This window comes from Dreissena polymorpha, chromosome 9, assembly GCF_020536995.1.
Source record: "Dreissena polymorpha isolate Duluth1 chromosome 9, UMN_Dpol_1.0, whole genome shotgun sequence".
NCBI lineage: Eukaryota > Metazoa > Mollusca > Bivalvia > Myida > Dreissenidae > Dreissena > Dreissena polymorpha.
In genome coordinates, this window is record NC_068363.1 from 71,607,924 (window position 1) to 71,635,890 (window position 27,967).

Here is a 27,967-nt window from a genome sequence, read left to right on the forward strand (position 1 = left end):
ATTAACTTCCATCTAGACAAAGCCGGTGGAAAAGATTCAATAACTGAAGATTTAGGTCAATACAATGGTAAGAATTTAGCTGAAACATTAAACACATACTTAAGAACTGTAATTGTTCATTTTTAAGCGGTTTTAAACGGTTAATTTGATTATAATTAGATTGTTCAGCGTACGATTTTGAGTACATGATAAAAACTTCCGAAATAATTATATGTGAGTCGCATTACCTGGAGCAGCTAAGCCAAAATAAACTGTTTATGTAACCATCTTTAGGTTCTTGTCATCAAGATTGATATCTTAATATTAACGTGTTTTTAAACTGTTCTGTCCATTATAGAGAAAAGTGTTTATTGTGTGACGTTATTGAGTCATGTTGGGGTGGAGGTTTTGTCACTTAAGTACATTTTGTCAAGGTAGTGGAGGTTTGGCCCACTGATAAAGTAAAGTTCGAGACATGATGGCAACATTGATTATCACCTTTTGAATGATAAATATTAATCATGGCTTCGACTTCGAGTTGTGTTACTGTCTTATTAAAAAGAAGATGTTATTTTGGGTGTCGGCTAGCTGAAATAATTCGCGTTCAGAATAAATCTGAACGCTGAAACTCCGGTCTGTAAAAACCATAACGAAAAAAAAATACAATATCATTATGGGAATTACAGTATTTACAAGTGTATATTTCTGAAATCTACCTGTTGTTTGACAAATATGAACTTAGATCACAAAAATTACCTGTATTACATTTAAAATCATAGACATGGAGCGATCATTTTCTCAAATGCAGCCATTTTGGCATTGTTGTTGTTGTTGTTATTTCGTACCATAGCTATTTCGTTCCTTTTACTTTTGGGGTATTTTGTTACTGTCGATTCTAATATTTTGAGTTATAATAGTTATAATTCTTTTTTTGCTTCATCTTCTTACTATTTCCAATTTCATTTCTTACTGTTTTGCGCATATTGCACACTTAATTTTTGTGTTCGAACTCAGTTACAAACATAGTTGAATTTAATCTCCAGTTCAAGGGAGATAACATAAACCCTTTACTATACAAGGATTTATATTGGATGAAACAAACTCGAAATATAGTTTATTAACAGGTAAATTTCGATATATTTTGCTCAATAAATACTATTTAGGCAACGTTCTTTCATAATAGTCACAAATATGTGTGTATTTAAATTCAGGAGTGATGCGACCGAAATTCGTGTCGGAACACTCGCTATAAAAAAGATAGAGTGAACTATTGACGCCAAGAGTCTGCCAAAGCAAAAATCATCAAAAGACTCTTAAGGAGGCAATTTATATTGACTAGGTGTCGGCTACCTTTGGCTCCGTTTTTTTCAGGCTCATTCGGCCCAAGTGCAAGGCTTTTTCGGTCCCATTTATAATTTGAATAAATTGTTGTAAATATGTTGGTCAATACTCTTTATAGCAATGAGATATTGTTTAATACAGTATTATATTATCATTATTAAAGTTAATTCCATTTGAAAAATGTTTGTTTTATGTTTTTCATCAGGTATGTCATAATGTGGTGTTACAATTCTAGAGACGGCTTTGAAATAAAACAAGCTACAAAATTATTCATATAAAATTTATTTGGATACTTTTTAAGTGATTACAATAAAGAATACACAAGTCAACAATACATTCAATACAGTATCGTAACACACACACACACACACAATCATTTACATGTATGTATATTTGGCTAACAGTTCTCTCTCACAAACATTGTACTAATTGACATAAATTTTATTTCTTAATTTTGCTTATTTTAATTTTATATAAACATAATTCATTTTTAGCTGGACTATTATATATGAAATATATATAGTGGAGCTATCCTACTCACCCCAGCGTCTGTGTTGCCCTTATCCATATCCGTTCGGGGACCGTGTCCGTTTGCGTGCAAATGTTAAAGTTTGCATACTACCCCAAATATTTTCAATGTCCCTTGACATATTGCTTTCATATTTTGCATACTTGTTAACCATCATGACCCCAACCTATAAACAAGAGCAGACAACTGTATCAAGCATTTTGACAGAATTATGGCCCCTTTTATACTTAGAATATGCATATTATCAATAAATCTATGTTAAAGTTTGCGTACTACCACAAATATTTCCTGTGTCCCTTGACATATTGCTTTCATATTTTGCATACTTGTTTACCATCATGAACCCAACCCATAAACAAGAGCACACAACTGTATCAAGCATTTTGACAGAATTATTGCCCCTTTCATACTTAGAATATGCATATTATTGATAAATCTATGTTAAAGTTTGCGTACTACCCCAAATATTTCCTGTGTCCCTGGACATATTGCTTTCATATTTTGCATACTTTTTTACCAACATGACCCCAACCTATAAACAAGAGAAGACAACTGTATCAAGCATTTTGACAGAATTATGGCCCTTTTTATACTTGGATAATGAACATTTTGCTAAAATTGCCATAACTTCTTTATTTATGATCAGATTTTATTAATACTTTGACAAAACAACTCTTACCTGAATGCCACAATGGATTCCACCCAAACAAAACTCCACGCCCAAACTCAGAATCCCTGCCCCCCCCCCCACCTCCCCCCACAATTTTTTTTAATGTTTTTCTTATTTTTGAAATATCATCTTGTAAATAACCACACCCCACATTATTCCCCCATCTCACCCGGCCCCCCCTACCCCCCACCCCCCAAAAAATAAAAAATAAAATTTCCTTTTTTTTTTAAAGATCGTCTAATAAATGACCACACCCCACATTATACCCTTCTCTTAACCCCCCCCCACCACAAAAAAAAATAATTGTTTTTTCCTTTTTTTATTTTTGAAAGATCGTCTAATAAATTATTTAATATGAACAATTTCCTCATAATGGCTTACGTTATACTGTCAAGCACTCTAATAGTCAAGCGCGCTGTCCTCTGACAGCTCTTGTTTCATTAATATAATTTCCATAAGCAATCAAAGTAACATATTTGGTTCTAATTGACAGCATACTCTTGTTCCTGATGTGATACGCATCGTTAATGCATTAAGCAGAAGGTGTTGTACTCCGACCCCATCATTAGTTATCGAGTGAAGCCATTGCCTATCACTCGCACATGTGCCAGCTTTAATGACCTTACTCAGGTTGTTAAATACATGTGTCACTGGATTGATTATGAAAACAGTTTTAAAATTAGAAAAAAAATCTTTAATAAAAATTGAGGGAAAAAAATCTGGGTGTCCACTGAGAAAAAATAAGTGTACAAAAATGTGCAAATCATAGCCATGTCATTGATTTAACTATTACCATATGTTTAAGCTTAATATATACGTAGGAAAATAAATTGACTGTCAAAAATCTTAGCTTGTCATTATATTCAACATAGTTTGTATAAACACATATCAAACACAAATACTCATCATTTACACCTGTGATCCAAAGCAATATTTAACAAACGAACCGACAATGGTTTCGATTAACAATTACACAAGTACATAAATTGGTAACAGTTTGTAAACGATAATGGTGTTTAATTTATTTCCTTAATCATCATAATCGAAGGCAGTATTTAAGAAATTAATTGACAAAAATAAACATATCAACCACGTACTCATCATATACTCCTTTAATCAATTAAAATAGACATTTTCAACAAACGGACTGCCAATCTATACCCACTATAATCAATTAAGTTTGAAGAAAAGGTGTAATAAAATATAGCTCATCAATAATACAATATAAATCCAGGGATCAATATGACAGCCAGATCATTGGGATGTGTATCTCGAACAAACAACGATTTTTACATTGCACCGAGTTTTCAATCGAGGAATGCTTAATTTCCCAATATTATTCACAAATGATGCATGCTTCATATTACTACTGGGTCAAACCCGCTACCCATCTTTTACATTAAATTCAGTGGAGAAATACTGCAGTGGGATGAAACCTCAAATACATTTTTTACCCTTGTGTGAAGACTTCTAAATGAATAGAGTACAAATGTTGGTTGTTAAACTCTTCCCACAGGATCTTCTATTATAGTACACAGTGTGTTTTTTTAATGGCAATTTCGGGGCCGATATTTGGCCCCATTCCCCTCAAAAAAGAGTATATAGTTTTCCCCAGTTTTGTTGAAAAAATCCCCTCCAGAAGTTTTAAGAAAGAAATGTCTATTTAAATGATAAATATAATTCAAATTTATTTCATAAACAACTAACAAAGTATATAACTATAATTAATATGATTTTGAATTATTATAAAGAGTTATATTAAATTAGTTTTTCCCAAATCAGTGGACTTTTCACATGAATTGCATTTTTCCCAAACTGGCCAGGAAAAGGCCTGATGTATCTATATTGTTTCAATATTTGTTGATAAACACATTCCAATTCGGTCCATTTTACTTATAAAAAATGCTCAGATTTGCCATTTTATCGTTTAAAAAAATCCCAATTAGAATCAAAATGGTTTATTGGAAAACTGAGACTGTGCATGAAGGATGAACTGTCTGAAACTAATGTTGAAAAAATAATTGATAGATATTTAAGACAAAAAAACAGACATTCAGCTGTGAATATTACATTAATACATACATGTGTATTCATATAATAAATATCATTATATATAAAAGAGTGATTTTTTCCCCTTTTCCTAAAAAACGACGCTTTTTACCCCTTTGGACAGGCCCCGCCACCATTCCCCTATTGGTGAAAAAAAACACTGGTACACGCATTACTTTTGCATTTCAGATCATGTAACCGTGTAGAATTGTTGCAACACAGTAAAGAGCCACATCCTTGTACATTTTGAGTTACCAAGACCAGAGGACAGGTAAGTTGAGCTGGTAAGAAGTTATCTGTGTGGTTTGACAACATATCAGTAAATATATGCACACAATGAAATACAATTACTCACACTCTAGGAAAAAAACATGCTTCTACTTAGTGTTGATATTATATAATTTAATATTTAAAAAAGTATGCAAGAATTTTTCAAACACTAGTATATCAATAAATAAAAGTAACTGAAACAAGTAAACGTGTAGCTGTTAAAACTTGTTTATGAATACATGTACGTTTGTAATTATTGTTAAAGACAGAAAAATTATAACATATTTAAAAACTTGCCAATGAACAATTTCAGGTCCAGATTTTGAATTATTGCTAACATGTACTTAAAATGTACTACTAAGTCTTGTTTGCTGTGTATAAATGTAGTGTTTTATAGTATTTAGTCAAACTTGGTGTGTGATGTTGGTTTACATCATTTGTGTATCACTACTAGACAGACCACATGTAAAAACCAGCGGCCATCAGGCTTAATCTTTTTTGCTTATTTTTGTATTAATTAAATACTGGGTAATTCAGGTTAACCATTGATTATAATTTTAAATTGATTTAACAGATAATTACAACCCTGATAATGATAATACCCTATGGACAAATATCTTGTTTTCTAAAATGTTTTAAGCTCAAATAAACTATAGTTAATTGTCTGGTAGGTCCTGAACATATTGTGAACAATGTCATTTAAATTGAAGTTTGTAAAATAATGATTGATTTCCTTTTAACGTTATTGCTAGATACCTTATTTCATAATCTACATGTATGAAGTGATTGTTCTTACATAGATCTGACATAATTGATTGGCCTCTGGTTTTTATAGTTTCATTTAACAAAGTTATATACATTGTTTGTGATAGACAGAATGTTTTAAACATTAAAGCATGTATCTTCACATGTATTCAAGTTTTTACCAGAACACACATCCAAGGATGCATCCACATGCGTACTGTAATTCAAAGAGTAATGTTTTCATTGAAAGTTTACCATGTAAAGCTTTTGCTTCTTACATACACTTGTATATTTCCAGTTAAATATTCACCTTTATATCTCTTTTATCTTAAAGTAAAGATAAGTGTGTTAAAACTGAATATTTGTTTAGAGAAAAAGTTAAGCAAACAAATGTTGGATGCATTCTTTTTCTCATTTTGTCATATAACTTGTGCTTCAAAACCAAAATAATGTTCAACTATACATGTTGTCATTTTTAAAAGAACAAAGTCCCAGCTATACTACGCAGATACTCTGTTTAGAAACCTGAAATGGAGACCTCCCTTGCTAAGTAATTTTAATTCAGCTAAATTAATTGATTAAAATGTATTTATACTAACAAATTAGAAAAATAGTTGAGTTCGCTGTCTTTGAAAAGCTCCTGTAATGTACATATACTATGAAAACAAGTAATGACTGAAATGTTTGCCTTTACACTTCCAAATTTAAATATTTGTCATCAATTATTTTAGTTTTGAAGCCATTTTGTTTTGAAGAAACAACCAAAACATTAAAAACATATTCTTACAATTTTATCGGTTATTTCAAGATTAGTATAAAGCAAAAAACTACTAATAAGGTTTTGTTATTATTTTGATAAACTAAGTATAACAAACATGAGGGTCAAAAAATAAGTAAAACAAGAGTTTATAAGATTCTAAGCTGGGTTCACACATTTGGGACCATAATAGATCAAATAGGATACTGTCACTTGGATGTTTTAAATTCATAAAAACATTAAAACTAATATGGCTTTTAATTGTCTAGACAATATTTAAAATCTATACCCGCAGCTGAAGTTACTTAATAAATTAAAGTCATATGATTATTAATCATTTAAGCGTTGATGTTTGAAGATTTGTGCAGTCAGAATATAACATTTAGATGTGGCCATGGTGTAATGGATATGGTGTCTGTCTAGCGACTTGGAGGTTTCAATTAAAAGACTGTTTCAATAAGCCTGAGACTTTCAATGCAATCGAGCTAAAATAAAAAGGTTGAAAGGAATTAACATTCTGCAAGTGTTAACTACAATATTTTATTATTCATGTTCTGATCTTGCATGTGAAGGGAAAATTAGAATGTGTTTTTCTTTCTGGTCAAAAGAGCTTGTGAAAATAACAGAAAAAAGCTTGATTATCAGATTGTGTCAGCAGACAAATAAATATAAAGTAGATAACTAATTGCCAACAACCCTTGCATATCAATTTATGATTGAGTTGTTTCTTCTGAACTATTTCATGAATCTTGTTCAACTGGTGTCATTAAAGAATAATGGGTAAATCTGTTTTTTCTTGCTTGCATCTTTGCAGTAATAAACCTTTGGCCTCTGCACCATTTGATTGGAAAATTGCTTCTGCCTCTAGAGTTGTGTCTGGATATGTAGCGATATAGCAAAGCTGTACTTTATTTAGGGGAGGGGGAAGTAATATTTCATGTTAATCTTTTATAATTATTTAAAACAAAATTTTTTCAAATTATATCATTTTGCAAAGTACGCGGCAAAAGTAAATAAAGGCTTTGCTTGTTATTCTGCTGAAAAAAAGTCACAGACTGGGGGAATTTTAATGTCCAAAGAACCTGTCCCAAAACATACAGTACAGATTCATTTAATAATGTTTGTTTTAATTCGTTGATTTTTATTTCCTATTTAAATAGTATTTTATCAGTATTTGTTGACATGTTCTTTGGACTTAGAGGTACAAAATAATTATTGGTAAAGGATAAATAATAATGCAGAAGTGTAATATATTTGTTTGTTCAATCATCATTTTTGCAAATCCTATTGCTAACATTCCTTTATTTATTTTTAGATTCTGGGTAAATTTAAAACTTTTAAATAAAAAAAAAACCCAACTAATTCTATGTAAAGGTCATTAAAGTCATTGATTTGGATAAGTAATTTTTTGCTGATCTGTTAGTTTATCCTTTACCATTGTTTCGATAACTTGTTCCCTATACGTTTTCTGTATGTACCCTTTATTCTGGTTTTTGGCATGTCTATTTAGGCTAAGATAAGGCATTTATTACGATGCAACATTGGTCTTTTGTTTCTATGAATCTGTGGCTATTATTAAATGTCATGAACAATATTGACTGAAAAAACAACAACAAATAACAAATAGATATTTGTTAAAATATAGTTAAATATTTCAAACTATTTCTATGGCCACCACAGCTTCAATACACAAATGGCCATTGAGGCATGTAAGTACCAATGTTTCATACTTTTGAAATGCCATAAGATTTTGTTATTCCCACTATGCAGGGAGTTGTTAAAACGATTCACATCAGAGAAATCCAGATATTTCCAGTCGCAGAGCCGAATGATGTCTAATCCAAGGCAAGTTTGAGCCTCCTTGTATAAGAGTTGCCTCCCATGAAAACAAAATGGCTGCCTCTGAACCAAGATGGCGGCCCTTTCATTTTTACTTGACCTATATAGCGCTATAAATGATGTTTTGTTTTAACTCCAGAGGTAAGTATGTGAATGTAATAGTAATAATAATAAATATTGTATTGGAAGCATCATAAACCTATTAAATCAAATATGTGTGCATTTAATGATACAGTTACTTTAAGGTTATTAAAATGTTTCATGATATTGAATTGATGGTGAACAAATCTTAAAGAAAAAAAAGTAAAATGTTTGTGTCTACTTGAATATTTAGTATAAAAAAACTTGTTAATGTATTCAGTGTGTGGAATCCTCTTTAAGTGTGTGTTTAAGTAGTTCTTTTATTGTTTGCTTTCATTTTTGTGTACAAAGTTTTTGAGAAAAGTATACCCTTTTACAAAAACAACAACACAGGTATCCAAACATGAAAACATTTCATTCAACAAAAGCAGATTTTATAGATCTGTAGAAATATATAATAATCAGTATGCAATCAGTATGTAATCCAAGGGCATACTTAGCACTGTGTAGCTCTTGCTTTTTCAACGTTATTTGCTTCTTTAGACTGTGCACATTGTATCACTATATAATGATATCGTCTATTTACTAACTATACAACTTGTATCAAAACTCGACAGTAAGCAAATTTGCATAGTTTATACAAAGTCACTAGACTTTAGTTCAATTCTATATAAACAACAAATTCCAGTACCAATATAATATATGTTTTCCTACAACCAATGTTAGGTATTGGTAATTTATTGAATAAATCAAGGGTTTTGCCAAAGCTTTGTGTTATAGTACATTTGTAACTTTTATTGAGAGGTCATTTGTAGAAATAACAGAAGCTTATATATGGATTCACTCAGAACTGGAAACATAATTATGCATTTTGGTGTTTGACCCTGTTTCATATGGAATTATGCAAATGTGGTTTCTGATCAATGTATATTTGTTTTGTATTGTTTGGTCACATAGCTTGTCACCCTTCATACCATCAAAACAGTCACTGGATTGCGTACTCACGTTTTACTCTAGTATAGCTCCATGTTGTCCAATCCTCGGTGTAGTCTAGTCAGCATAACATAGTTATTTTATTCTTGAGTCTTGTAGTTTCATGCACAAAAAATCCTGCTGTCTTCTAACATAAATGATTCTCACATTATGAAAGTGAGCTCGAAATTATTGCAGAGATACAATGTAAAATAGAACCAACATTTTTGTTGGTGTTATATTTTACTCATGTAAATTTCAGTGCTTTTTTACATGTAATGGTATTTAAATGTTTTGATTTCAAATATATTTTTAACTCACCTGAGCAGAATGTGCTCAATGGTGAGCTTTTGTGATCAACTTTTTTCTTTGTCCATCTTCAACATTCTTTTAATACTCTAGAGGCCACATTTATTACACGAAACTTGGTCCAAAGATTTGTCCCTATGATACATGTATATTGGACGAGTTCAAAAATGGTTCCAGTTGGTTGAAAAACAAGGCCACCAGGTGGTGTGGCATTTTTCCTAATATTGCAATATAAAAAAACATGTTGACACTCTAAAAGTTGCATGTATAGTCAAATCTTCATAAAACTTGGTCAGAAAAGTTGTTCTAATGATATCTTGGATGAGTTTGAAAATGGTTCCAGTCTGTTGAAAGACATGGCCACCAGGGGGCGGGGCATTTTTCATTATATTGCTTTAGTAAAACCTTGATTACACTCTAGAGGCAACATTTATCGTCCAATCTTCATGAAACTTTGTCTCAAGATTTTTCCTAATGATATCTTGGATGATTTGAAAAATGGTCCTGGTTGGTTTAAAAAAAAAACATGGCCAACTGGGGGTGGAGCAGTTTTCCTTATATGGCTATTATAAAACCTTGTTGACACTCAAAAAAGCACATTTATAGTTCAATCTTCATGAAATTTGGTCAGAACATTTGTTCTGATGACATTTTGGGCTGCACAGAACAGGCCAGTTCCTTTATATCTCAGGTGAGCGACTTTGGGTCTTTCATGCCCTCTTGTTAATATTATAGATAAATAAAAAGCTTCTTTTTAAATTGATAATGCAAGTATCGAAGAAGACAAGTTTACAATGTGTGAAGTCATACACATATTAGGAATTTATGATACATATACCAATTACTTAGAAAAGGGCAGCTTTTTTGTGCATAACTAGTGTTTGGTTTATTTTGGTGTTGGAAACAGTTTGCATGTGTTTGTTTTTCTATTTCCTGCCTCTGTTTATATTTTAAGTGTATTCAATATTTATCTAACATACGCAAGAAAATAGTGTTGCATTTAATTTTTCGATAGCCTGTGCTTCTTCCTGTTGCTAATGTCTTAATTATGTTCCGAGTTGAGATACACGATACATGTCTATTTCTCTTACAGACTGTTCATTCATTTCTTTCATAGGCCATATGAGTTACTGTTATATCCCTGGACTTTTCAGCGGTCAACGTTTGCCCTATGGGTTGGCAGTGCACCCCATGTCTGGGATGGGAGTCCCTGGAATGGTCAGCCTCCAGCAAATGCAGGCCCAGGGTATGTCCGTACCGGGCATGGTCGGAGTACCCGCGGGCATGTCTGCCGTGCAGATGCCGCCAGGGGTGTCGCGGGTGCCAAATGGCATGGGGGGTCTCTACCAAGCAGAGAAGCAGGTCATGTACCCAGGGGGTGTGCCGCAGTACCAGAGCCTTGGACAGGCTGGTCTCCTAGCGACCTCTGGCTCCCTGGGTCAGCCTGGGGCGGCTTACTATGGGTCAGCCCAGCCAATGTACATCCCTGTGTCCAGTCCTGATGGTCAGCAGAGATACATGGTCTCACCATCATACGCAGCCTTGCAGCGGGCTAGCCCATCTATGATGTGTAAGTCTGTACCCTTTAAAGAATGAAAGTTAAAAAAATTGCCATCAATATTGTTAAAGTAAAACTTGTTTCAGTTCTTTCTTATCAGTGCAAAAAACAGCATTGAATCACAATAAAATCCTATAATTTACTACTTCATGATGTTTAGAAAATTTGCAAGGTATTGCACTTGCTTCAACATTCATTTATAAGCTCATCTATATTTTGGAAAAAATTATGAGCTATTGTCATCACCTTGGCATCAGCGTCGGCGTCCGGTTAAGTTTTGCGTTTAGGTCCACTTTTCTCATAAAGTATCAATGCTATTGCATTCAAACTTGGTACACTTACTTACTATCATGAGGGGACTGGGCAGGCAAAGTTAGATAACTCTGGCTTGCATTTTGACAGAATTATGTGCCCTTTTTATACTTAGAAAATTGAAAATTTTGGTTAAGTTTTGTGTTTAGGTCCATTTTATTCCTTAAGTATCAAAGTTATTGCTTTTATACTTGCAACACTTACTAACTATCATAAGGGACTGTGCAGGCAAAGTTAATAAACTCTGACTGGCATTTTGACAGAATTATGTGCCCTTTTTATACTTAGAAAATTGAAAATTTGGTTAAGTTTTGTGTTTAGGTCCACTTTTTTCCTAAAATATCAAAGCTTTTGCTTTCATACTTGCAACACTTACTAACTATCGTAAGGGGACTGTGCAGGCAAAGTTATGTAATTCTGACTGGCATTTTGATGGAACTATGGGCCCTTTATACTTGAAAATTTGATTAAGTTTTGTGTTTTGGTCCACTTTACCCCTAAAGTATCATAGACATTGCTTTCTTACTTGGAACACTTGCATACTATCATAAGGGGACAGTATAGGACAAGTTGCATAACTCTGGTTGTCATTTTTACGTAATTATGGCCCTTTTTTGACTTAGTAACTTTGAATATATGGTTAAATTTTGTGTTTCGATCCACTTTACTTCTAAAGTATCAAGGCTATTGCTTTTAAACATCAAATACTTTCATGCTATCATGAGGGTACTGTACCTGGCAAGTTGAATTTTACCTTGACCTTTGAATGACCTTGACTCAAGGTCAAATTATTAAATTTTGCTAAAATTGCCATTACTTCTTTATTTATGATTAGATTTGATTGATAATTTGACAAAACAAATCTTACCTAACATACCTCAATAGACTCCACCCAAACCATCCCCCCTCAATCCCCCCCCCCCCCCCCCCATTATTTTTTTTTAATTAAAGATCATCTAATAAATGACCACTACACCCTCACACCAAACTTCCCCCCCCCCCCACCCCCAAAAAAATATTTTTTTGCCCCCCCGGTAGGGTGGCATATAGATATAGCAGTTGAACTGTCAGTCAGTCTGTCCATCCGTCCGAAAAAAAACTTTAACATTGGCCATAACTTTTATGCCCCCGGATTGAATGATCGGGGGTATATTGTTTTTGGCCTGTCTGTCATTGTATGTGTGTGTGTGTCCCAAAACTTTAACCAAAACTTTAACCTTGGTCATAACTTTTGCAATATTTAAGATAGCAACTTGATATTTGGCATGCATGTGTATCTCATGGATTTGCACATTTTGAGTGGTGAAAGGTCAAGGTCATCCTTCAAGGTCAAAGGTCAAAAAAACAATTCAACAACTTTTTACCAAAACTTTAACCTTCTTCATAACTTTTGCAATATTGAAGATAGCAACTTGATATTTGGCATGCATGTGTATCTCATGGAGCTGCAAATTTTAAGTGGTGAAAGGTCAAGGTCATCCTTCAAGGTCAAAGGTCAAATTTATGGCTTCAAAGCGGCGCAATAGGGGGCATTGTGTTTCTGACAAACACATCTCTTGTTTTTTTCAAACATGGTTAAAAAACACAAATATTTATTTTTATTATTTTATTTTTGAAATACCGTCCAACCATCCCACCCAAGATCCCCCCCCCCCCCCCCCCCAAAAAATTTTTTTTTTTTTTTTTTGCATTTTTTTTTGCATTTTTGGAAGATAATGTAATAAATGACCACACTATACACCCCTCTTTAAAAAGAAAAATAGATGATCGGTCTGCACCCGTGTAAGGCGGTGCTCTTGTATTGATACATGGTATAGCTTTATTTCTCATTATTAGCTCATCTGAGCACAATGTGCTCCTGGTGACCTTTTTTGACCTCCTTCTGTCTGTTGTGCGGCGTCTACATTTGCCTTGTTAACACTCTAGAGGCTACATTTATTGTCCGATCTTCATGAAATTTGGTCAGAAGATTTGTGCCAATGATATCTTGTACAAGTTGAAAATGGTTCCAGTTGGTTGAAAAACATGGCCGCCAGGGGGCGGGGCATTTTCCATAAAGGGCTACGGCTATTGTAAAATCTTATTAACACTCTAGAGGCCACATTTATTGTCCGATCATCATGAAGCTTGGTTAGAAGATTAGTCCCAATGATATATTGGACAAGTTTGAAAATGGTTCAGTTGCTTGAAAAACATGGCCACCAGGGGGCTGGGCATTTTTCCTTATATGGCTATAGAAAAAACTTAATAACACTCTTAAAGTCACATCATCATCGCAGAGACTGGGATAAAGGTGCGCAGTGCGTTCTTTTCCATTAAAACAAAAAACTGGGCATCATTTCCGTAATTTGATGCGCACCATTACGCTATTCGATCCTTGTTGCATAAATCTTATATAAGATAAACTACTCTTACACAAATTATTTGTTCGCTCTTACTCGACTTATGAAATCCTTCATGAAAAAATCGATGTAGATCAATTCCCGCGTCGTCACTGTTATGTTTGTTAAAGTTGTTATTGTCATGAGAACTCATAGATTTACAACGCAAAACGTCTTATTTGAACTGACGCGAATTAATTAAATCATATTTGTTACTTTGCTGTAGTTTGATAATTTAATCAAAGTTTAATAATAGCAAGTGTTTTTAACCAGGTTTTCCGAAGGAAAAAACTGGTTATTAGATTGGCGAATGCGGGCGGGCTGGCTGGCTGGCTGGCGGGCTGGCTGGCGGGCGGGCGGAACAAGCTTGTCCGGGCCATAACTTTGTCGTTCATTGTGAGATTTTAAAATCATTTGGCACATTTGTTAACCATCATTAGACGGTGTGTCGCGCGAAAAAATTACGTCAATATCTCCAAGGTCAAGGTCACACTTTGAGTTCAAAGGTAAAAAATAGCCATAAATGAGCTTGTCTGGGCTATAACTATGTCATTCATTATGAGATTTTAAAATCATTGGCACATTTGTTCACCATCATGGGATGGTGTGTCGCACGAAAGAATCACGTCAATATCTCCAATGTCAAGGTCGCCACGACTAAAAATAGATTTATTTTAAAACAAACTTACAAAGGGGGTTAATTTTGTTTGTTCATTTCAAAAGTTCAGTTTGAGTTGTCTCCCTTTATCAGATTTTTTTTCACAATGAAAACCTGGTTTTGTGACAATTTTGTCCCTTGTTTTTTACTGGAATTGTAAACAAAGAGTCAGTTAAAGTCTTCCGAAAATTAATGTGAATTTGCAGTTTGACGTCATCAAAGGAAAGCAATAAAGCGACAAATTTCTCGTCGACAAAATTGGCTCCCTTTGTCTAGCAATCAACATGCCGAACCAATGGTGTGTTTGTACCTCAATGCATAGCTCTGCCTTCGAATCTTTTGCAGAGAACGGAGGTGGAGTTAAACGGTTAATTGAGCAAGTGTTTTACGCAAGTTGGGTTCCAATTTGCCGAAATTACTCGGTCCTAAGCATTGAAACGGCCAATACATTTATCAATGATTTTCCGAGATATACCGATTAGTTCCTATTTACAAACTCTCTGTACAGTTCCTAACTATGGAGGACGCCAGTGGTCACAAAATTCCTAAACACATATATCCTAAATAATGGCAGTGTTTTATTAGATTATTTATACTTATGATCAGATATAATATCGGGTTTGTTTAATATAATTAACATATTAAACAATATAGTTGCGTCACAGACTCGGAAATAAATTTGATGTGGTCCCAACTTTACTGAAACTGATTTTCCTATTTCTGTAATTTTTACCGGAAATAAATCTTGAGAAGTGCCCATTCATTTTTGCTAAGTGCCCATTCAACTTTGTTAGTGCCCATTGTTTTTTAGCTCACCTGTCAAGAATTGACATGGTGAGCTTATGTGACTGTGTGATGTCCGGCGTCCGTTGTGTGTGACACTGTGTGTGTCAGACCTTCAACAATTTGTTTGTGTAGACAGTAGAGGTCACAGTTTTCATCCAATCTTTATGAAATTTGGTCAGAATGTTTATCTTGATGAAATCTGGGTTTGGAGTGTATTAGGGTCATTTGGGGTCAAAAACTAGGTCACTATGTCACATAATAGGTCAAATAATAGAAAAACCTTGTGTAACAATAGAGGTTGCAGTTTTCATTCAATCTTTATGAAATCCGGTCAGAATGTTTATCCTAATGAAATCTGGGTTTGGATTGTATTTTGGTCATCTGGGGTCAAAAACTAGGTCACTATGTCAAAAAATTGAATAATCATCAACAATTTGTTTGTGTAGACAGTAGAGGTCACAGTTTTCATCCAATGTTTATAAAATTTGGTCAGAATGTTTATCTTGATGAAATCTGGGTAAGGATTGCATTTGGGTCATCTGGGGTCAAAAACTAGGTCATTAGGTCAAACCTAGGTCAGATAATAGAAAAACCTTGTGTAGACAATAGAGGTCGCAGTTTTCATCCAATCTTTATGAAATTTGGTCATCTGGGGTCAAAAACTAGGTCACTAGGTCAAATATTATGAAATTTGGTCAGAATGTTTATCTTGATGAAATCTGGGTTGGGATTGTATTTGGGTCATCTGAGGTCAAAAACTAGGTCACTAGGTCAAATAATAGAAAAACCGTCAACAATTTGTTTGTGTAGACAGTAGAGGTCACAGTTTTCATCCAATCTTTATGAAATTTGATCAGAATGTTTATCTTGATAAAATCTGGGTTGGATTGTATTTGGGTCATCTGGGGTCAAAAACTAGGTCACTAGGTAAAAAAACTAGGTAACTAAGTGAAATAATAGAAAAACCTTGTATAGACAATAGAGGTCGCAGTTTTCATCCAATCTTTATGAAATTTGGTCAGAATGTTTATCTTGATGAAATCTGGGTTGGGATTGTATTTGGGTCATCTTGGGTCAAAAACTAGGTCACTAGGTCAAATAATAGAAAAACCTTGTGTAGACAAAAGAGGTAACAGTTTTCATCCAATCTTAATGAAATTAGGTCAGAATGTTCGTCTGGATGAAATCTGGGTTGGGATTGTATTTGGGTCACCTGGGGTCTAAAACTAGGTCACTGGGTCAAATATTAGAAAATCCTTGTGTAGGCAATAGAGGTCGGGACTGGCACCTTCATCAAAGGGAAAATACTTAAGCGTAAGCATGTCGCCCTACCCTTTGGTGCGAGTATTAGGACCCTGGTTGAGGATGTCGGTCTCGACAAGGTACATGTAGCAGACCTGAGGCCCTCCAAGACCCCCCCCTGGACGCTTGGACTCATTGATGTTGACCTATCACTCTCTAATAAAATAACGAAAACTGACTTGCCACAACTCATCAAGTCAGAAGCTCTCTCTCTTATAGATAATATGTATGCTGAGCATCTAAAAATCTACACTGACGGCTCCAAATGCCCTAACTCTGGTTTGGTAGCCAACTCTTTTGTAATTCCTTTAAAAAAACATTAGTAAACCCCACAGGCTCAGAAACAATCTCTCTATTTTTACAGCAGAACTTTTGGCAATTAAATTCTCTCTGTGCTGGATATTGGTCAATAAACCTACTAAAACTGCTATTTTATCAGACTCAATGTCATCTCTTGAGTCCATAAAAAACAGAAATAGCAGATCTAGGCCTGATATTTTAGCTAGCATTTTGGAACTTCATCAGCAGTGCCTAGATAAATCTTTAAAGGTCACATAAGTATGGTGTCCAGCACATGTCAACATCAGTGGGAACAACCAGGCCGACAGGGGGGCCAAAGAGGGCCTCTTGAGGGGGGCCGTAGATGCTGGGGAACCCCTGGCACCTACTGAGATCTACTCCCTGACAAAGAAATTTGTTTTGGGTGAGTGGAATCTCCGGACCAACAATTTGTCTTCCCGTCGACATACTTTTACCAGACCTGCGAAAACCCTCAGGCCGCCTGACAGATACTCAGCAAGCATTGTGCTTGACAGAGCCATCACGCGCCTGAGGATGGGAACCACCCTATTACCCGGTGGCGCAGGAAAGTATGTCCTCGGAATAGACCCCGCATGTCCTAGGTGCCAGGAACCTCTCACTGCGCCCCACATGCTGCTGCACTAGCTGTCCTAACCATAAGACGCAGAGGGACCACCTCGAAGCTGCATTGCACTCCCATGGACTAGTTTTTAACCTTTCCAACGTGCTAGACCCCAAGGGAGCAGCTAGGGGCCCGGTCTTCTCTGTCCTCGCCAAATACTTACTGGATTGTCAGATAACTGACAAAATCTAGGTCATTGGGGGAGGGAGAGCAGCCAACACCCACCTAATTATTCAGTCTTGCGATTGTTTTTCTTTTAAACTGTGTAATCTTTGCACAAACCTGATGTAATATAATGATTGTGTTGGATTTGTGTCGCTTTTACACAACTTTTATTTTAGTTTTTAATGGGTTTATTTTTCTACCCCGCCCTTTCTAAATCAGGCCAATGGCATTGACCTGGTCTTCCTTATTTTAATACATTTTTTATGAGAGTATGACGTTAGTCCACCATTTACATTTTTCAGTTTTTTAATATAATCATATTTTATGGCATTTCTTACTACAAGAAAGGACGAGGCTGTCCAGTAACCGGGGATTGTTGGCTGCAGTGCACCCCCTCTCTTCCCCTTTGACACCCCACCCTTTCCCCTTCAAACTCGAAGAGCCATGTCGGACTGGAGTGCAAGGTGCAGGGCCTTATACCATGAAAAACACTTATTTAGCCCTATCTTGGGTTATACCAATCCCTTGGTATTATTGTCGACTTTGTCGATACTGCTAATTTTGTACCTTGTAGTACATTAAATCTTGTTGAAACTGCTATTTTGTGTAGCAAATTTCCTTATTTTTGTGTAAAACTGCTATCTTATATAGCAAATTGCCTTAATTTTTTTCTCAATACTGCTATTTCTACACCAAAGCAAACATTTTACCCTGTATTACACTAATTCATGTTAAAATTGCTATTTTATATAGCAAATTTCCCCAATTTTATATTAAATTGCTATTTTATATAGCAAATTACCTCGGTTTTTCTGTTTAATTGCCATTTTGCATACCATACAAGGTACTTTAGTACTATTCCCTCCATTGTTATCACCAATATATTAATAATTTTGGTTGGATTGGAGCCTTTTGAGTTGTTATACTGCATCTAGGTAATATTTAGTTTTTTTACCATTTTACATCTTACCTTTACCACTTTTCCTTCAATAGTATACAAACTATTTTTCATTTACCGTGCACTCCCTCTGGTCCAGGGGAAACAACCATTGTAGACTCCATCCCCACAATTACCTCCCTTAGTTCAACTGAGTGACATCACCCCTGCTGGCTCTTTTTTTCCCCCACTCACATCGGCCTACACTTCCAAAAATCTCTTCTTCTTTCAACCCTCCAGGGTGGCAACATGTATTTTAAATATATAAACGCATATAGTTCTGTACATATTGTAAATAATGTACCTTTTGTACAAATTTAGCTGTTTTTGTCTCATTTTTAACTGTAAAGCACATTGTCTTACCTTTAATTTTTATGTGGCCCTATAAAGGTGACCGTTTGGAGACACGTAAGTTATTACCCTTAACATATAAGGGTTTTTTACTAAACTCACTTTTAAATATTGTTTTAATGCCACTCTGGGGGGACTTCTCTTCTCCATAGCCCAATCCTCCTTAAGTTCCATACAGACAGGATCTTATGTTGGAGCATTACGGCTATATTCCCTGTCTGCAAGTGTTAAACATTGAGCCACATACATAAACTTATACTCATTACTTTTATAATAACTCAATACTCAATTGCAACATTAATATATAATTGAGAGTTATACTCCCTATGTGTTATCATATATTGTCTGTTTTCCTTTCTTTTTCATATAATTGCATGTACACATGCAACTTCACTTTACATTTGAGAGCTGTTAAATCAGGCTCTGGCATCCCTACTAATTAATGTTCATAGATAAACATATCTCTCAAGTGATTAGATCTTGTTGTGTGGCATTTCGTTTAAACCTTAAATATACACATAATAATGGTACTTGACTATGTATATAAATATATAGTGGCAATGTTCAACCACTTTGTGATCTGGAAAACCATCAAGTATTATTATTTTGTTTTTCAAACATATTACACATCTGTGTAGTCCTTTTTCTATAAGCATTATATTAAAATAATCCTATTTGGATTCTAACATTTAAAACACAGATCACAAAGTCTAAAGACTCCAACAAACCCATTGCAGTATATACTGAACAGTGGGTCTAGTAATGATGATGCCACATACAACAGAATGTGTGTTTTCACCATCTTTACTTATAAAAATTGGGCTATTCTTTCTCTCTCTCCTCCTTAAAAAACAAAACAAACAATAACATACAATAACAACATCATATAAATAATAATAAATAATAAGAAGTACAGTAACATAACATAAACATAGTAATTTATAACTATAAAACAAGTCCAAGTTCTTTTGGATTTATTCATCCTTTTCTTTCATTTATATTCTTTGCGTATAAAATATTATTGTTTACTTTTTGTTAAAGTGCAACGTCCGCCGAGGGAAAATTCTATTTATAAACGGATTGACCTACTTGCAATCCTTAATAAGAAATTTCGGCCAATCAGCGCCATCGTTTTATAAGTGTATCATCCAATTAAAACGCCGCTTTTTAACAGCAATAGGCCCAGCCAGTGTAAAGTACTGCGTTTTTTTTATAAGGCTTCTTAAATATAAGTATAGATATTTTTAAACGAATAGATTTTTATTAAGGCACCGCACCAACACTGCAAAGTTTTATATTTATATCAATGGTACAGCCCAGTAAAATCGGGCTGTCCATTTTATGGCCGTTTTCGACCTTTTTTAACATAACATAAACATAGTAATTTATAACTATAAAACAAGTCCAAGTTCTTTTGGATTTATTCATCCTTTTCTTTCATTTATATTCTTTGCGTATAAAATATTATTGTTTACTTTTTGTTAAAGTGCAACGTCCGCCGAGGGAAAATTCTATTTATAAACGGATTGACCTACTTGCAATCCTTAATAAGAAATTTCGGCCAATCAGCGCCATCGTTTTATAAGTGTATCATCCAATAAAAACGCCGCTTTTTAACGGCAATAGGCCCAGCCAGTGTAAAGTACTGCGTTTTTTTTATAAGGCTTCTTAAATATAAGTATAGATATTTTTAAACGAATAGATTTTTATTAAGGCACCGCACCAACACTGCAAAGTTTTATATTTATATCAATGGTACAGCCCAGTAAAATCGGGCTGTCCATTTTATGGCCGTTTTCGACCTTTTTTAAGCAGAGTTTTATGTTAAGCAGTGTGCTCGGGCAATGGTTTTTAACCGAAGTCCCGAGGGTAAATAACCCCATTAGTCAGTCGGCAATAGAGGTCACAGTTTTCATCCAATCTTTATGAAATTTGGTCAGAATGTTTATTTTGATGAAAACTGGGTTGGGATTGTATTTGGTTAGTCAGGTGAGCGATTCAGGGCCATCATGGCCCTCTTGTTTCATCTATGGGGCAGTAATCCCATCAGAGAAAAAAATATCCCGATCTCTGCACATGTATAGTCCAATCTTCATAAAACTTGGTCAGAACATATGTTGTTATAATATCTTGGACGAGTTTAAAAATGGTTCTGGGGGCGGGGAATTTCTCGTTCGAGGCTATATGTGGCTATAGTAAAACCTTGTTAACAACTTAACACTGTAGAGGCCTCATTTATTTCTGACATTCATGAAACTTAGTCAGAATAATTGTCCAAATGATATCTTGCACGAGTTTGAAAATGGTTACAGTTGGTTGAAATACATGACCACCAGGGATTGGGGCATTTTTCCTTATCAGGGGTGTGATTTTTCTGCGATCAGCGGATTTCCATGTATCGGGTTGTCCGAGGTCATTTCTGAGATTCGCGTAAATTGGAAAAAAAATGGGTGAAAGTACGACCGAATCCGCAGATGTATTTCGTAAGTGGCCCGAAAAATCCGAGGCCTGCAAAACCTCTCCGCATATCACATTGGTATTCTGTCGTAGCATTTTTAGCGAGGCTGTTTTCGGAGAAAACCTGAGCTATTGACATAGCCAGCTCGTCATCCGATGTCCGCCGTAGGCGTCGTGCTTAAACCTTAACATTGGCAATAACTTTTTAAATATTGAAGATAGCACCTTGATATTTGGCATGCATGTGTATCTCATGGAGGTGCACATTTTGAGTGATAAAATTTCAAGGTGAACATCATCCTTCAGGGTCTAGGGTTGAAAAAACAAAGTCAAGGGAAGTAATAAACTTTAAATGGACATAGTTATCTGACCTGCCCATGTATATACTTTTGTTAAATAAATCAAAGCGGCGCTGTAGGCTGCCTTGTGTTTCTGACAAACACATTGTGGTTAAAGGTCAAGGTCATCCTTTACGGTCTACGGTAAAAAATACAAATTTAAGGGAAGTAATAAGCTTTAAAAAGGGAGAAAATTATTTAATATTGAACATAGCCACTGTATATATTTGGCATGCATGTGTATCTCATGGAGCCGAACATTTCGAGTGGTCAATCACAGTCACGGTAGTGGCTTTTAATTATTTGCTACTAAAATAGAGATTTGTTAGAGACAATTATTTTTAAGGGAAGTAATTTATATAATTATAAATCTCATATTATATATTTCCTTACCAAGAATGGATGTTCTTTTGACAGTTACTGTACAGATTTATTATTTTGATTATTTATAACTCAAATGATTGATTTGTCAAAAGTGTTTTTTTTAAATGATATAATTATAATTTCTTTAATGCTCATTACATACCTGTGGACTTATGTCCATAGATACTTGATCAATTTTGGCTATGATTACTTTTAAACCACAGGCCTTGGTTGTCAGTGATGTCTGACATGGTCATAATTGACTGTGAGACCCTCCCCCCCACTCCCCAGTTGGATTGGACAAAATTCAAGGGAAGCAAATGATATATAGCAATTTTATATTAAGCGGCGCAATAAGGGGCATTGTGTTTCTGACGAACACATCTCTTGATATAATTATCATTTCTTACCTGTTCTAATTTGTGAATGCTAGTTTTCATTAAATGCCAGAGAACTTATGTCCATACATACTTGATGAACTCTAGCTATGATCTCTTTGATAAACCACAGGCCTTGGTTGTCAGTGATGTCTGACTTGGTCATTTTTTACTGTTTACAAACCTCCCCCCATCCCACCCCCTGGCGGTTGGATTGGAAAAATCCAAGGGAAGTAATAAAGCTTTAAAGGGAGATGATGTCTATACATATACCTGCCAAATGTTAATAGCAATTTTATTTCAAAGTGGCGCAGTAGGGGGCATTGTGTTTCTGACAAACACATCTCTTGTTGGGTCACTAGGTCAAAGGTCATGGTCACTGTGACCTCTAAAAAAAAAATCTGACAAGCTTTCGCAGACGAGCGTGGTGCCCGTTGTGCGGTGCTCTTGTTTTAAACGAGCAATGTCATTGGCTGTCGTTTCTCAATCTTCCAATTAAAATGGGTCTTTTAAAATGTGTTTCATATTTTGCTGATTCGATTGCAAATGGTGCCTTTGTGAAGCGTTAATGAAGACAAACGAAATAATCTCACAAATTCTCGGAGATTTAATAATTATTGAAAAACAAATTTAAATGGGAAAGGGAAGAAACAACAGTGGGTATAAATCCAAAAGTGATACCACTTTCTGAATGGGTACAGAAGATTGACTGTCTTGGTAAGGCTGAAGTCACATTCTATTCATCAATTTCATGTGAAAAAATCTTGAACTATGTCAACTGTGGTAAAAAATTGTTAGTTGAACACTGTAACATTGTTGACCTTATGTAGAATGTAAAGGCATTGAGCTCAAACGAAAGATTGCTGTCATTGTTCGCAGGTATCAGAACGCTCATTGATTTTGATCACAATGAATATTGGTGACTTTGCATAACATGTTAAGCGATTTTAAAACGATTTTCATAAAATAATATTGTTGATAAGTTTAAGATGGTGTTTATTTAAATGTCTGTTTTAAGGTTTGTCATTGCGTTATGCATGCGATTCACCTCAATCACACCCCTGCTTATGTGGCGATAAAAAAAAACTTGTTAATGCTCTTAAAGTCACATATATTGTTCAAAAATGGTACTCGTCTATTGAAAAATATGGCGACCAGGGGCAGGGAATTTATCTTAATATGGCTGGTATATAGTAATACTTTGTTAGCACTCTAAAAGTTACATTTATTGTTCACTCTTCATGAAACTTGGTCAGAACATTGATCTGATGACATCTTGGGCTGCACAGTTCAGGTCAGTTCCTTTATATCTTAGGTGAGCAACTTTGGGCCTTTAGGCCCTCTTGTTTCTAGTTGTACTATTAAGTATCAAATTCAGTTACAATTAAACGAAACAAAAGCACTTAACCCCTTTCCTGCTCAGAAACAAAGTAAAAATTGCCATATGCATTACGCAACCTGCATAAAACCAGAACAGTCTGCGAGTACCTCATAGTCTGTTAACCCATTTATGCCTAGCATCTAGAAAAAAGGCCTTGGCAAACAGCGTAGACCCAGATGAGACGCCACATGTTGCGGCTTATCAGGGTCTGCGCTGTTTGCTTAAAGGAATTTCTGTAAGAAATATTTTAAATACACTGCAACTCCATATTTTCAAAATTAGGGATTTCTAGTTTATTTTTTTCTAAATAAAAAAATAAATTGATCCAATTTAGAAGGATGGGGTAGTCCACTAGGCATAAATGGGTTAAGGTTTTATGCTGTTTGCTGTTCATCAGTTCCTTAGGGTTGGAAATGAAGCCTTTTCAACTTTAATCTTGTTAGAAAGGTTATTATGTCAAAGTGCGTATCTGAGTGGTATAGTGTTAACTGTTCCTTGCACACATGCTTTTGTCATATCAGCTGCTGGCTACCCACTGACGCCAGGTCAAGCCTACTCCCTGCAGTACACCCTGGCGGGGCAGATGCCAGTCACGACGACATCGCTATCCAGCCAGGCGGGTAACCCGTACCCGACCTACATCAACTCCCAGCTGACCCCTCTGCAGATCCCTGCACAGAACCCCTACGCGGGGCATCCCCTGTACCCGTCCAACCCATATGCAGGCTTGCAGTTCCAACAGGCTCAGGTGCGGCAGGGTGATTCACACAAATGTTCATGCAGTGATTTCACTCGGTTTTGAAAACCAAGAGTCAGAAGATTTTAACCTCCAATTGTTAGTAGTCAAATAAACGTTACAACTGTCAATATATTTAATTCCAAAGTTATTCAGCATATTTGTTAAAAAAAAATCAAATGTTGCATTGAAAAAATATCTCTCATTAATACTCTTCAAAAAACTTGACCAAGTGATGAAAATTAAGAAATTTTAGTCTCTTGGCATCATTGTAGCAAAATTCTGCCCATTAATGGTAAAACAACTGGAATTAATGGGGGTATTCCTCTCATTGGTTTCTAAAATGCCCCTGTTTCATTATAGTTCATATTTAGTCATAAAATCAAGGTCAATTGCAATTTTCTCAGAAAAGCGTGGGGATTATTTGGTTATCTCCGCTGTCTGTCCATCCGTCCTGGCCACTATCTCCTCCTACACTATTAGCACTAGAACCTTCAAACTTACACACATGGTAGCTATGAGCATATGTGCGACAGGGCACTTTTTTGGAATTTGATCTGACCCCTGGGTCAAAAGTTATGGGGGTTTGGGTGGGGCCGGGTCAGAGATTTTCACTCATTTTACTACCAACATTCGGCTTGGGGGATACGCGTCGGCCTCTGCCGCGCCATTTCTAGTTCACACTAAGTATTGTGTTTCTACTCATAAATGGTTCATTATCAGTAATATCACTTTGTAAATATTTTGGTTGTTTTCAGATTCCTGGTGCCCCACAGCTGGCCGGGCGTGTTGCCCAGGTGCCTCAGGGCCTCCCCCTGGGGTACCCGGCCCACTACGCCAACCCCTGACGGTACCCCATGGCCTACGACCCAGATGAAATGGAGTCCTAGGTCCCTTGTTTAGAACTACATCAGCCCCGTATTTGCCAACCAATTCTTCAACTTAAGTGAAAAAATAAAGATAATTCTTAAAACTGTACTAAAAATTTTGGAAAGTAAAGTCAAGAATGGCAGTTAAAACCTTAAAATGTTTAATTCTTTGTTAAGAGCAATACGTTCATGATATAAGCACCTTTTTTAGCATATTTATGGAGTATGAGACTTTTCTTTGTTCTTAAGTCTAAGATGGGGTTAGTGAATACGGGCCAGTGTTTCTTCCCGTTAAGCAGTCGTCAGACGTATGTTTAGATGGCTGACCCTGTTGGTGTAGTTTATGTAGATCTGCATTTATGATTTATGATTTACTACACTTGTTTCACCATTGATGCTTCTGGTTCATTTGTATTTACATAATGTTATTAGCAGGCCATCACTCTTGTATAATATTGTTATCTAAGATGAATTTCATATTGAAACATGTGGCACCTCATTTTTGAAAGTTTGAACAAAGACACGAAAATCAGATGGTTATCTTCTGAGTCTTTTGTTACAATTTATTAATATTTACACGTTGTTTTTATTAAGATTCATTCAGTAAACTAACCAATGGCTATTTTAACTAGGGAATTTTCTAAACTCTACATTAATTTTGTTTATGAACCATTAGTTATATCATTATATAATGAAGTGTTAACTGCATTTGGAAGAATTAAAATGCAATTTAAACTTTATTAAAGAAATTAATTACAATGTTTTTTGATGATTTTGAACTCGTATGTGGCATAGGATCATTTTGGTTCAGTGTAATGTGTTCTTACTTCATTAAACATTTTGGATTCTGTCAACAATTAGCAATCTACGCATTTATCACTTAAAATGTCATACCATATCGTTCATATTTATTTGTGTTAACTTTAATGAATTAAATATTGGGTTTTGTGTCTGTTTTGAATTTCAAACTGAAATATGTATCTATTTTTGGTTCGTTGAACTGTTGTAATGGGGTTATTGCTGCAGAGACCATTTTTAAATGGCATATAAACCCTTAGAGTTGTCCTTAACCCTTTGCATGCTGGGAAATTTATCGTCTGCTAAAATGTCGTCTGCTGAATTTCTACAATTAGCATTTCTTCGAATTTTTTTCAAAAATTACTATCAGAATAGCAAACAGTTTGGATCCAGATGAGACGCCACGTTCTGTGGCGTCTCATCTGGATCCAAACTGTTTGCAAAGACCTTCAAAACTCGGTTCCCGCACTGAAAGGGTTAATGTTTGTGTACTGATGATTGGGTACATTTTTTCTGTGTTAGATGTCACACTTGATAGGTAGGAGTATTTCATTTCATGTTGTATTGTTCAACAGTTAAAGAACATGTCTGCTTACATTTTCTGCAAGGTTGCTTATGACATTGGAGTTATTGGAGCAAATATCTATTCTAACACACAAGCTTTTCCTTAATCTTCCAGTTCTGAAACCATTGGCTAATATCAACTCAGCAAGAATATTTCGACTTTTCATAGGTTTATGTACTGTCTTGAAAAAAATCTCTAAATTTGTTTATCAACAGAGGGCATTTATGCATTAATTAGGCGCCATTTTCCAGAAACTCCATAACCTCGGATATTCATAAAATGCTATTCAATTCTTATAATAACAATGTAATCTGTATCAAATCTGAATTTGCTGGCGTAATAATCTAATTTCCCTTTTGGTCTTAACTGGTTGAACCTCTTGACGTTTTCATTCCTACAATGCAATGACATGATTTGCAATTACTGGTGTACAACCTGTATTCTACGTAAATATCATGTACACCCTGTATTCTCGCTGGCATTGCCACTTGTTAATGAAAAAGTACAAGGGTCTTGAATCTTTTGTGATTTAATTTGCATATGTAGTGGGTTCATGGGGAAATTAATTAAAGGTCACACAAGCTTATGATCCAATCAGAATGCAGGGTTAATGTGAAAATGCTGAACGTTTTAATTAAAATGTACTAGTATTTGTTCATTGGTTTCTTGCTTATAATATGTACTCAACATTCTTTCTGGTAAATTAATAATACTTAATCTGTCATCCATTTCTCTATAGTTCTCACTGTCAAGATTATGCGTTACATTTTCATATAATCGACTATTCAGTCAACTATCTAGAAAGGAAAGTTTGATATAAATTATTGTATTGGCTTAAAAACATGAATTATTTTTTATCTGCAATTCTTTAAATGTTTATTACATTGTATAAAGAATGACTCGAAGAGTTAAAACACTTGCAAGAATGATTATATTTTCCACACATTTGCAACATCTTTGAACTGTTTGATCCATCATTATTGATTTGTTCTGTCTTAATGTTGGAAGTGATCAAGAGAAGATGTCTGAAACTAAGCATCAAATTACATAATGTAAATAAACAAAATGATGTCGCAATATTGCATATGCTAGGTGTTTTTCAACATTGTTAAATACACACAAATTTAATAGTATGAGTATCGTTACATAAATGCTGGTATGAAGATATGAT

General features: G+C 35.0%; 1 protein-coding gene across 2 annotated transcripts; it reads left to right on the forward strand.

Annotated features, from left to right (window-relative positions):
• The first annotated feature begins 31 nt into the window (after positions 1–31).
• On the forward strand, positions 32–26,217 carry LOC127846414 (uncharacterized). 2 transcript variants are annotated; one of them, XM_052377641.1, is made up of 6 exons: positions 32–67; positions 4,758–4,839; positions 8,110–8,184; positions 10,695–11,110; positions 24,350–24,576; positions 25,323–26,217. In XM_052377641.1, exons 3-6 carry the CDS (start codon positions 8,168–8,170, stop codon positions 25,410–25,412), a joined length of 750 nt encoding a protein of 249 aa, XP_052233601.1. In that variant the 5' UTR covers positions 32–67; positions 4,758–4,839; positions 8,110–8,167; the 3' UTR covers positions 25,413–26,217. The 2 variants fall into 2 exon arrangements, with proteins under 2 accessions (XP_052233601.1, XP_052233600.1); XM_052377640.1 differs by lacking the exons at positions 32–67; positions 4,758–4,839 and having other exon boundaries at positions 7,989–8,184.
• The last annotated feature ends 1,750 nt before the right edge of the window (positions 26,218–27,967 follow it).

What these genes read in the sequence shown, in the direction of transcription:
- LOC127846414 (XM_052377640.1), top strand. Translation starts at nt 8,033, where the DNA reads ATGGCCATTGAGGCATGTAAGTACCAATGTTTCATACTTTTGAAATGC. An exon ending in CGAATGATGTCTAATCCAAG is followed by an intron (nt 8,185 to 10,694) that starts GCAAGTTTGAGC and finishes TGGACTTTTCAG; the next exon opens with CGGTCAACGTTTGCCCTATG. An exon ending in TGCAGTTCCAACAGGCTCAG is followed by an intron (nt 24,577 to 25,322) that starts GTGCGGCAGGGT and finishes GGTTGTTTTCAG; the next exon opens with ATTCCTGGTGCCCCACAGCT.